Source organism: Perognathus longimembris, chromosome 3 (assembly GCF_023159225.1).
Source record: "Perognathus longimembris pacificus isolate PPM17 chromosome 3, ASM2315922v1, whole genome shotgun sequence".
NCBI lineage: Eukaryota > Metazoa > Chordata > Mammalia > Rodentia > Heteromyidae > Perognathus > Perognathus longimembris.
This window is the reverse complement of record NC_063163.1, coordinates 21386119-21397151: the sequence shown is the minus strand read 5'-3', so window position 1 is coordinate 21397151 and position 11033 is coordinate 21386119. Positions and strand designations below refer to the sequence as shown.

At 35.3% G+C, this 11033-nt stretch overlaps 1 protein-coding gene across 9 annotated transcripts in view; it reads right to left on the bottom strand.

The window, feature by feature from the left end:
• The window catches only part of Mycbp2 (MYC binding protein 2), a 225101-nt gene that overhangs the window by 5147 nt on the left and 208921 nt on the right, over positions 1-11033 (bottom strand). For all 9 annotated transcript variants that reach the window (XM_048341209.1, XM_048341210.1, XM_048341212.1 and 6 more), the window contains 6 exons: positions 9204-9307; positions 8069-8257; positions 7044-7151; positions 4791-5000; positions 2233-2340; positions 1236-1401 (listed from right to left, as the gene is read on the bottom strand). In XM_048341209.1, coding sequence (XP_048197166.1) covers positions 1236-1401; positions 2233-2340; positions 4791-5000; positions 7044-7151; positions 8069-8257; positions 9204-9307 — 885 coding nt within the window. The remainder of the gene's footprint in view (positions 1-1235; positions 1402-2232; positions 2341-4790; positions 5001-7043; positions 7152-8068; positions 8258-9203; positions 9308-11033) is intronic.

Below are 11033 nucleotides of genomic sequence, written 5' to 3'. Positions count from 1 at the left end.
GAGGCCCTGGGTTCGATTCCCCAGCACCACATATACAGAAAACGGCCAGAAGTGGTGCTGTGGCTTAAGTGCCAGAGTGCTAGCCTTGAGCAAAAAGAAGCCAGGGACAGTGCTCAGGCCCTGAGTCCAAGCCCCAGGACTGGCAAAAAAAAAAAAAAAAAAATCTTGTAATGTTTAATACAAGGTTTTTTTTTTAATGAAAAAAGCAAGTGTCTTGAAGTACTGATACTTAAAAAACATTCTAGCTATTTTTAATTTAAAGGTTAATAAATTTTACAGGATATACAAATCAAAATACTAAAAAAATTATAATCAGAAATCATTTTACCTCCATCTCTATCACCATATTACTCCTTTTCCTCAATAATCAATTGACTTAGGAATATTTTCCCAGAATTTCTCTATGCAAATATGAACAAATCAGTATAAGTAATAGTCTGCCTGCAGACTATATATTTACAGATTCTCTATGTGGCTTTGACCAAGTATGGCAAAAATAAACAAAATCAAGCTCCAAACTTATTAACTTCACCTGTGCACATTATGCATTTCAGTGCATGTGGAGAAGCTGTGCGTTGTTTCCAGTTTTTTTTTTTTAAAACTTTATTGTTAAAGTGAAGTACAGAGGGGTTACAGTTTCATATGTACGGTGTTTCTAGTTTTGTTTAAATTGTATGATCTGCTGAGTGCTTTAGTTTTGTGAAAATATGCTTCCCCCAAAGCAAATGATGCCCAAAAAAGCAAAGTAAAAGTTCATGTGCTTCATTTACATGACAAGACAAAACTTTAGGCTTGTTGAAAGGTGATATGTCTTTAGTGTAAGTTTGGAGGTGTTATGGAAAAAATGAATCAAATGTCTGAATTCTAAGCATCCTGAGCATTTTAACTTTTTCCTCAAGTGTCCACAAGGAACTATTCTAGTCTCTTTTTCTCCTCCTTTTCTTTTTTTTAAATAAAGACAACATAGACTGGGTGTAACTTGTTGAAATTTTAAAAAAATCTCCTAGAGATCTTTCTACATTAGCACAAAGAAACTCAGTTTTATGGTACGTAGTTTTTGGTCTTAGCCATTTCCTTACTGTATACTAGTAACACAGGTTAGGGGTATTTATTCCCATTAATACTTTAGGTTACTTTGAATTAGGTTGCCATCTTTTGAAACAGCATTCTCCTGTAATCTTTAAACTAAATATTACACAGATAATAATTGTGATGTTAAAATATTGAAAACATACCTGCAGGACAGTGTGGAAGTTCTTCCTTAGGAATACTAGTCATTCTTTGAAAATCATCATGACAAGCATTACAGAAATGTGTCGTACCAAAACAGAAAAAGACAGCTACTGAACAGCAGTAGCGACACTTATATTCCAAAAAGTCTGTTCCATGTTTGGGACACATCTACAGCAAAAGAAGGAACACAAAAAAATTACAGTGAGCCTGCCTCATCTCTACTTTATATAGTCATATACATAATTCATTAGTTCATATTTTGAGAGTACACATCTCTGAAAATTGATAATCCATTTGTTAAAAATGAAATCATTAATATATGGTTTTTCTCAAATGGTCTGGACAAGTCCAAAGTCTTAGCTCTATTTCTAGTACAACCAATCTGACTAATACGCAATATGCTTAATTTCCTTATGAGAGCAAATTAGTCTGTTAAACTAAAAATTGATAGTATTTTACCCCATTTCCCAATCTTACTAGTATACATGTGCAGAATTCATTAAAGAGAAAATACGAAAGGTTGACCACAGGATTAGTAAAATAAGCAATGTTATTTGTTGTTTGAATGTCACCATTTCATAGAAGATTGAGTTTAAAATGAAAACATCCAAAAGAAGTAATAAATATGAAACAATTTGGAGAAGTATTCAAAGCTGAATAAATATCAGAACACATCAAGTAAGGAGGAACTTGGTTATATTGGATATTATTATTATTATTATTATTATTATTATTTTTGGCCAGTCCTGGGCCTTGGACTCAGGGCCTGAGCACTGTCCCTGGCTTCTTCCCGCTCAAGGCTAGCACTCTGCCACTTGAGCCACAGCGCTGCTTCTGGCCGTTTTCTGTATATGTGGTGCTGGGGAATCGAACCTAGGGCCTCGTGTATCCGAGGCAGGCACTCTTGCCACTAGGCTATATCCCCAGCCCCTGGATATTATTATTTTAAGAACACAGTTTTGACCTTTCAAATCTCTCCTAATAAAACATTGTGCCCACCTGAGCCCTGGACACATCAGAACAGGCGCCACAGATGAGCTCTCTGGGGTCGTAATCATCCCCTTGCCCAGCTTCAGCGTCACAGCGAGCTTCCCCACCAAAATATGCCTGTGGAGAGACCACATGTCGGTGATGTCAGGAAAAAAGGACATTTTGGGGTGGGTGTAATAAAAACCAACAGGGTCTTAGAAATACTGTTCCCATCCAATCCCTTACAAATGCTATGTGTTCAAATGCCTGTTCATTGACTATATAATAGTATAGATCAGGATAAGAAATAGTTTAAAATGATCTCAATTCTGGAATGGAGTCATGCTTTTCATAACATCATTGTCACAACAAAGTGATAACAGAATTATAACATTCAAATAAATATCACACATAAGGTTAAGCAGTAAAATACAAGGCAGTCATTGAGTAGTTTTTCTTATTTTTGAATATCAAACAACACATGCCCTTCTACTGAATAAGATATGCTGTTAATTCCAAAATTATAATACTGTAGAACAAATACTGTAGAACACCAGCTGGGTGCTGGTGGCTTCTGTCTGTAATCCTAAACTACTCAGGAGGTTGAGATCTGAGAATCATGGTTTGAAGCCCAGGCAGGAAAAGCCGGAGACTCTTAACTCTAAGTAACTACCAAAACCCAACCAACTAAACAAACGAACAAACAAAAACCCCTAAAACAAAAGCTAGAACTAGAAGCTGTGGCTCAAGTGGAGAATGCTATAGCCTTGAGCACAGGGACAGTTCCCACATCCTGAGTTCAAGCCCCAGGACTGGCACAAACAAAACAAAACAAAACAAAATGAAAATTTGGTAATTCTATTCAGAATACTACTCATACTTAAAGCTACACTGTACTCAGGGTATAGACACTTGAGAAAATGAAATTATCATGATAGATGATTTACTTGTGTTTGCTTAGGGCACAAAAAAAATGAGGCCAGGAAATTGGGACAATTTGCATGCACATCACATCTAAAAAGCGAAATCAAAATTTGGAATAAACAAGATGAGTCAATAAAAACCTATTATTTGTACTAGAAAAACAGGTTAAAAGCCAGGTTCCATTGACACAGTGGTTATAAATGGTCATCGACGAACTAAATCTGGCCCTACAAAGATTTCAATTTATCTTGGGACCTAGTTGGGTATTCAAGCCATTTATTTACCTTTTGATATTCTCCATTTGGCTTCCTAAACATTTGACTGGTACAATATTTGGTTATGATGCTTACTACAAATATGCAGAAATAGTATTTGTATGAATACAAGTTTCACAAATGTACACTGTTGCATGTATGTTATTTATCTGCCTTTCTGGCTATCACCTACATACTTAGCCTTCTACTTCTTAACTGTATTTTCTTTTTATTACATAGCATATGTAATAAGAAAGATACATATGTATCTTTCATTCATTCTTTATTCATTTTCTAATTACCTTGGTATTGTCAAGTAGGGAAAGTGAAATGAAAAAAATAGTCTGTTTTCATAGAACTTCCCAAGTGGGGCAAAGAGATAGATAAACTAGTAATATAGTGTAGGTTGAGTGCTATGATGAATACCTGCAAAACAGCAAAACTGTGTTTGAGGGTGGTTGACGGTAAGGAGTTGGGGGCACATACATTACTAAGGAGGTAAACTCCAAGTAGAATCCTGAAGTAGGAAGTGACAGACTTGACCACATACATGCGTATGGAATAGATGTGGCTGGCAGAGTAAAACATGTAGTAGGAAGCAGAGAACATTCCAACAAGAGCAACCTCCTGCACAGTGCCATAGAGCCTTCTGGGAGTCAACACTGCTGAAATGTAAGCTGTCCAGTATGTTGTAACACTGAGTAGAATGGCACCATACCTGGGGAGGAGACTGGAGAGATAAGGCTACAAGATTATAAGCAGAAGAATAAACTCAATAATTAGATTTGAGATCCAGAAATATGAAGCCTCCAGTGGCAGTGCATGTATGTGAAAAGGATGGAATGGAGGCTTAAGGGTATCACCTAAGAGCTGGTAAGAAGGGTACTAGAATTACAAATGAAAATAGAGTTGAAGAAAAGACTCAACAGAAATTTAGAGACAGAATTGACAAAGCTTATAAGATTATAGATATAGAGGGAGTCAAGACTGATGAATATATGAACAGACACATGAACGTTGTAGAATTAGAGGGAAAAGAAGTAAGGGTAAAGGAAAAGTAACGGATAAAGCAATTAAAGACAAATGACCACAAAGGAAGGAAGACATCAAAAGAATGCTTTGCTGGAAATAGAAGGATTTTAAGAAAGGAATGGTTAACAGTGAAGTGAGAGAAGTTTAAGAACCACCTGTACTAGCAAACAGGAGGTTATTACTAATGAGACGTTTTTTGTACAGAAGTACATGTTTTGGAAAATGCCTAGGAAAAGATTACAAAACAAATTAAGCAAAAAAGTTCAACTTGAAGCGTCAAACTAAATTCCTTTTTCTTACTTTCAACTTCAAATTACGATAAAATAATCTAAAAATATATACATCTCTTACAACCTCTTAGCTCAATTTATAGCTTACCTTTCTGCATTTGTAGCAAACATAATATGCATATCTATTCATGGCATAGCCAGCTGGATCATTGTAAAACCTCACACCAGGTGTTGTGATAGCTTCACTCTTATGCAGACCTTCATATTCTAATCTCATTAAGGCTTTTCTTCTGACATCCTCATAGAGTTCTTTTATTGGATCAAGTAGGTCTTTTAATACTATATGATTAATTTTGTTCTGAAAGACAAAAGGTCATGCTATACCAGAATCACTCATTAATTCCTCAGACCTTATATATACATACGTGATAAGCACTGTGCCAGAATATAAAGTTCTGTTAACCTTTTCTCTGTAAGATGGTACTAAATAATAATTCTGTAAATTCCTCACAAGCACACGTTTTCCTAAGGACAAATGAGACTAGAGCATGAAAATTCCTTATTTTTAGCTTCCCATATCCCAAGTCTGAATGTCTCATAATGCCTTAGCAGTTCTGGGACTAAAGATTTCCTTGATTTCACTTAGCATCATCTTTTGTGTTCATAAGGTTATAGCTATTGGGCTCTTGTGATCCTCTGCTGTGACTAGCCTAAACCTGTGCTAATTATTCCCTATGAGGGAGACCATAGAGTCCATGTTTCTTTGGGTCTGGCTCACTTCACTTAGTATAATTTTTTCCAAGTCCTTCCATTTCCTTACAAATGGGGCAATGTCATTCTTTCTGATAGAGGCAAAAAATTTCCATTGTGTATATGTACTACATTTTCCTGATCCATTTGTCTACTGAAGGGCATCTGGGTTGGTTCCAAATTCTAGCTATGACAAATTGTGCTGTGATGAACATTGTTTTGCTGGTGGCTTTAGTGTGTTCCTGTTTGTGGTCTTTTGGGTAGATGCTCAAAAGTGGGGCTGCTGGGTCATAGGGGAGCTCTCTGCTTAGCCTCCTGAGGAATCTCCATACTGCTTTCCAGAGTGACTGAACCAGTTTACATTCCTACTAGAAACCTGTTATATCACTGTTGTAATTACTTTCAACATGCAATGTGAAACCGTAGCTTCTATTGTTGAAGATCCTCTTGTATCCCCTTCCTGTGGTTGTACCTGCACTATCTCTGTATCTTATCTGAGTACATTGGAAACTGTGTATACAGGTATTAGAACTAGGAAACTGAACGGGAATACCAAAATCGAGAGACACAGGGTAAAAAAGACAGACGATTACAAAAGCAATACTTGCAAAACTGTTTGGTGTAAATCTACTGAACAACTCATGGGGGGGAAGGGAAAGGGGGGGAATGAGGGAGGGGGGTAACAAACAGTACAAGAAATGTATCCAATGCCTAATGTATGAAACTATAACCACTCTATCAGTTTGACAATAAAAATTAAAAAAAAAAAAAGATTTCCTTGATGCCACAAATGTGACACACTCATATTGTGTGTGTGTGTGTGTGTGTGTGTGTGTGTGTGTGTGTGTGTGTGTAGGGGGCTTTGGCTCTATGGAGATCAGGCAGTGTTGTCAGGTGAATGAGATGAGCAAGTAGTTATTTTCTTCCCCACCTTGATGTACCTTTTTCTAGCCTCATAAATGTTACTTTTCTCTGTGGTACCACATGAGGAGAAAAAAACACTGTTAAATTAATCTGTTTAATTACTCCTCAGTTTAAGCAATGATGTGGTAAGTCTTCTCATGTGAAACACTTTATAGTAGCTTGCAAATATAAAGATTAAAAACAAGTAGAAATTAACAGAACAAAGGACTAGAGAAGAGAGAAGGCCTTGCTACATTCTCTTTATCATCAGTATGTTATTAATTGCAAATAGTTTTGAAAACAAGTTCCTACTTTGGTTACTACTTTTTGTAGAAAAGCACATCATCCATAGAAATCTGTCAAATGCTAAGCATTTCTCCTTATTTTAATCTACTTCAAAACAATCTCTTCTACTAATATTAAAGATCAAGCTTCAATTCTTTAGTAAGAATAGGAGGATCTTTTTTTTTAATTGGTAGTCACCATATCAAGAGATAAAACTCTCAGGAGGTTTGAAAATGATGTTTACATCATTCAGTATGTTGAATCACTATTACCAGTTTTTAATAGCAGCTACAGAGATCTTATGCTATTATTATTACTTAGATGAGGGGGGAAGAAACTGATGGGGGTCGGGGGCATAAAAACCAAATGGAAGGACACCAAGAAATGATAATTCTTTATCTTGAGAGATGGAGCTAAAATGGAAAAGAAAGAGGAAGTAGATAATTTCAGGTTTATTCCATACCTTGCAAATGGGACAAGATATAAATCCAAATGTTATCCTTGGACCAAGCCATCTGTTTTCCAAAACTCGCCGACAGCATTGCATGTGGAACACATGACTACAGTCCAGCTTTAAATAAATAAGAAGGATGTAAGCAAATGTAGTAAATAATAAACACTGATTAACTAGCAGACTATTGTACATTGTAAAATGTTACTTGAGATACATTACGAGTAAAATCAAGGAATTAAGTGGAATGAAATTTCAGTACTTCGTTATTACGTATGGGGCTTTATTACCCTCAATTTCTCCTAATTTTACCCCCAAAATATTAATACCACTTATATAAAAACTACCTAGAAAGCAATCTGTGTTAGGGAAAAATATAGTTATTTAATTTTGTATTTCATAGAAAAAAATTACTGACAAAGAAGTAAGATTTTTGAAGTAATACTGATAAAGAATTAAGAAATCACTAACAAGATTTTTCAAGGAGGATTCATTAGTTCAAAATCAATCAAACACTAAACTGGTATGGAAATATGAATAGATCAATTATGTAATGCTATGAAATAGTCGGCATTTCAGAAACCAAGAAAATAGCTCTCTGATTATGTAATCATGTCCTCCTTCTGAACATTTTGTGCTGTTGGTTACATGGACTCACAGAAATCACAACTAAGTAGGTTACACAAAACTGGAAGCAGAATATGAACAGATTTTTCTCCTTAACATAGGACATATTTTTGCCCAGTAATAAAAGATATCAATCATTTCTGTACTTGACAACTATATTTCTAATTTCCCACATAAAAATCAAGGTATAGACAAACAATTACAAAAGCAATACTTGCAAAACTGTTTAGTGTAAATCTACTGAACAACTCATGGGGGGAAAGGGAAAGGGGGAGGGGGGAGAGGGGAATGAGGGAGGAGGTAACAAACAGTACAAGAAATGTATCTAAAGCCTAACGTATGAAACTGTAACCGCTCTGTATATCAGTTTGACAATAAATAAATAAATAAATAAATAAAAGCTGAGACACCTGAATGGCCGGTGCTGCTGAGAGTGCTTCGGTGAAACATATCATGCACATGTCATCTGCATCTTGCTTCAGTGTTGTGGCACTTTTATCGCAGCCATGCAGACAAGGCAAACAATGTTCTTCATTTTTAACACCACCACATGGATGGCCACAAGGATGTGTCTTGCTACAGGCTATCTTAGCATATTCCTAGGAAAAATGAATCACAATGGTATACCATGATAAAAAGGCATATATACTACTAGTTATACCTATATTAATTTTGTAAAACTACTTTCCTAAGGGGAATGCTCATTAACAACAATAATCCTTTCCTTGAATGTGTATTAGGATTAGTGACCCTGTTTTTAATGTTGTTAAAAAAAATTCCTATCCACATAAAAAAAATGCTGGTACAATGTAAAATTATAATCTGCCATCATGCAGGCCAAAAGTTTCTGTTGTATAATCTCTCACTTACTATGCCTTCACCGAAAGAGGGGTCAAACCAACAAAAGCCCATAGGTAGCTCTCATTATCTTGAGATTCATCCAATTGTTGTTTTTTTTTTTGCAGTAGTCCTGGGTGGTTTGAACTCAGGACCTAGACACTGTCCCTGAGCTTTTGTACTCAAGGCTAGGCACTTAGCCACTTGAGCCACAGCTCCACTTCTGGCTTTTTGGTGGTTAATTGGAGATAAGAGCCTGGCCGCCTTTCTTGTCTGGGCTGGCTTTGAACCACAATCCCCAGATCATGGTCTTGAGAAGCTAAGATTATAGATATGAGTCTGGTACTCAGCATTATCCAAGTTATTATTAGAGGAGCTGAGAAAATTTGGATAGCACGGAATATATGTATACATTTTCAAGACTCAAGAATGCTCAGCTACTAGAAACATTATAAGGAAATAAATTTTAAAAGTAAAGAAACTACAGTCCACAGATATTTTAATTACAATTAGCACGAAAGAACATATTAAATAATTATAATCATAAGAAACACATAAAAAGTTTGGCTTGTGTTTCAGAGCCTTATTTGATGCATTTCTGGATTTGACGAAGAATTTAACACTTGACAAAATGTAACTGAGCTGAGGCTGAGTTCGTTTTTCTATTAAATAGAGGTGTTCCCTGGGGCATGGTAACTGTCTACACACCTGGCAATCTGCATCAGAACAAACACTGCCAACTGCAGATAACTCTGTTCCACTCCTGGACCCACAGAAACGGCACGCTTCTGAGCTACTTGTGGTAGGTTTACCTAGGTTCAAAGAGAAAAAGAAAAAACTTGCCTTCAGGACATGACTTCTATATACTGCAATATAACTACTTTAAAAAAGCCAACAGGAATGGAGGAGGAAGGGTAAGCAAATACAGTCATTATATTCCATGTTCAGGTAAAAAAATGAACTGTGTAACTTGAGGGTAGGGACAGAAGGGGGAAGTGGGGGAAAACCTGACTTATGCAATTGTAACCCCTTTGTACAACTACTGAATAACAACAATAAAAAATAAATAAAAGTAAATACATCAATAAAGTAAACAAGATTTGCATTGGTTGCCATTATTGGGAAATTAGCCAAGGGTTGTAAATTTCCCTGATTATAAAGATCCCCAAAAGGTGATAAGAAACTAAATAAAAAAAAAACTCTTGACTTTTAGTGAAAGAAATAGACGATTCATGTACTCATGTTAATGTACTTAGCATGTCTGGCAAGCCCTTCATTCCAAATGCATAATTCTAGATAAATATAAACATCAAAGATACTGAAATATACAGAATACAGTAGGGAAATCAGCATATTTTATATAATGATAAAATGTTAAAATATTTATATAAATAGCAGAAAACATAGCATAGCATACAACAAAAATAAAGTAAAAAATCCTAAAACCTTGAAAATTATAAAACAATCTTTCTTTTTTTTTATTTTTTTGAGACAGGGTCTCACTAGGTAATCTAGTTGACCTTGAATATGTTTTCATGACTCAACTTCCTGAGTGTTGGGCTTATAAGTGTATGCCACCATGTCAGGCTCCGGTGCTCACTTTCAAACACAAGTACATAATTTGTAAATATTGTTGCTACACTCAATTCAGTAAAATATTTTCCAAAACGGTAGTTTATATCATGAGTATGAGGATGATTCAACATCTCACTGTTAAGCTAATATACACTACTGAAAGATTATAAGAAGAAAAAAAAATCAACAATGAGGAAAAATGTTTTTTAACATGTAGGTCTCTACAATAAACAGTAAGAATTTCTTTCTCAAATGTAAATGTATGTAAAGCCAGTTTTATCAAGCATCAAGAAGAGGTTAACTATTTTAATTTTCTTATATCTTTTACCTTTCTTATGTTATTTTTAGAATAGCTGTTACATACTTCTCTCAAATTCCTTATTATAGGTCCTACAATTACTCATATTTATAGTTAACTTGTTCAGATGTGTGCTAACCTCCAACATCAGCAGTTTGAATAAGTAAGACAAATGGTAGACTACAGCTCTGCTACAAATTGAGAATTTGTATGATTAATGTAACATTAAGCTAGGGATATATAAGATTTCTTTAGACAAAGAGTGAAATGAAAACTGCTTTGCTGGGTGCTAGTAGCTCATGCCTATAATCCTAGCTACTAAGAAAGCTGAGTTCTGAGATCTGAAAATGGAGGACTGAAGTTGGCTGGAGGAAGACAATCAGTAAAAACCAGAAGTGGAGGTGTTCCTCAAGTGGTAGTGTCAGCCTTGAGTGAAAAAACTGAGTGAGAATGTGAGGTCATGAATTCAAACACAAAAACAGAACAAAAATGTGTGTTACTTTTTCATAGCAATAATTATTCATCTTTGTTATTTGATTACTCATATTAATGGAATTATTCTATTAAAAAGCCTTATTCTTCTTGGTCTATAAAATGAATCAATATAGTACAAAATCAAAACCCTACAGTTAAAAGAGATCACAGTGATCATACAGGGCAGAACT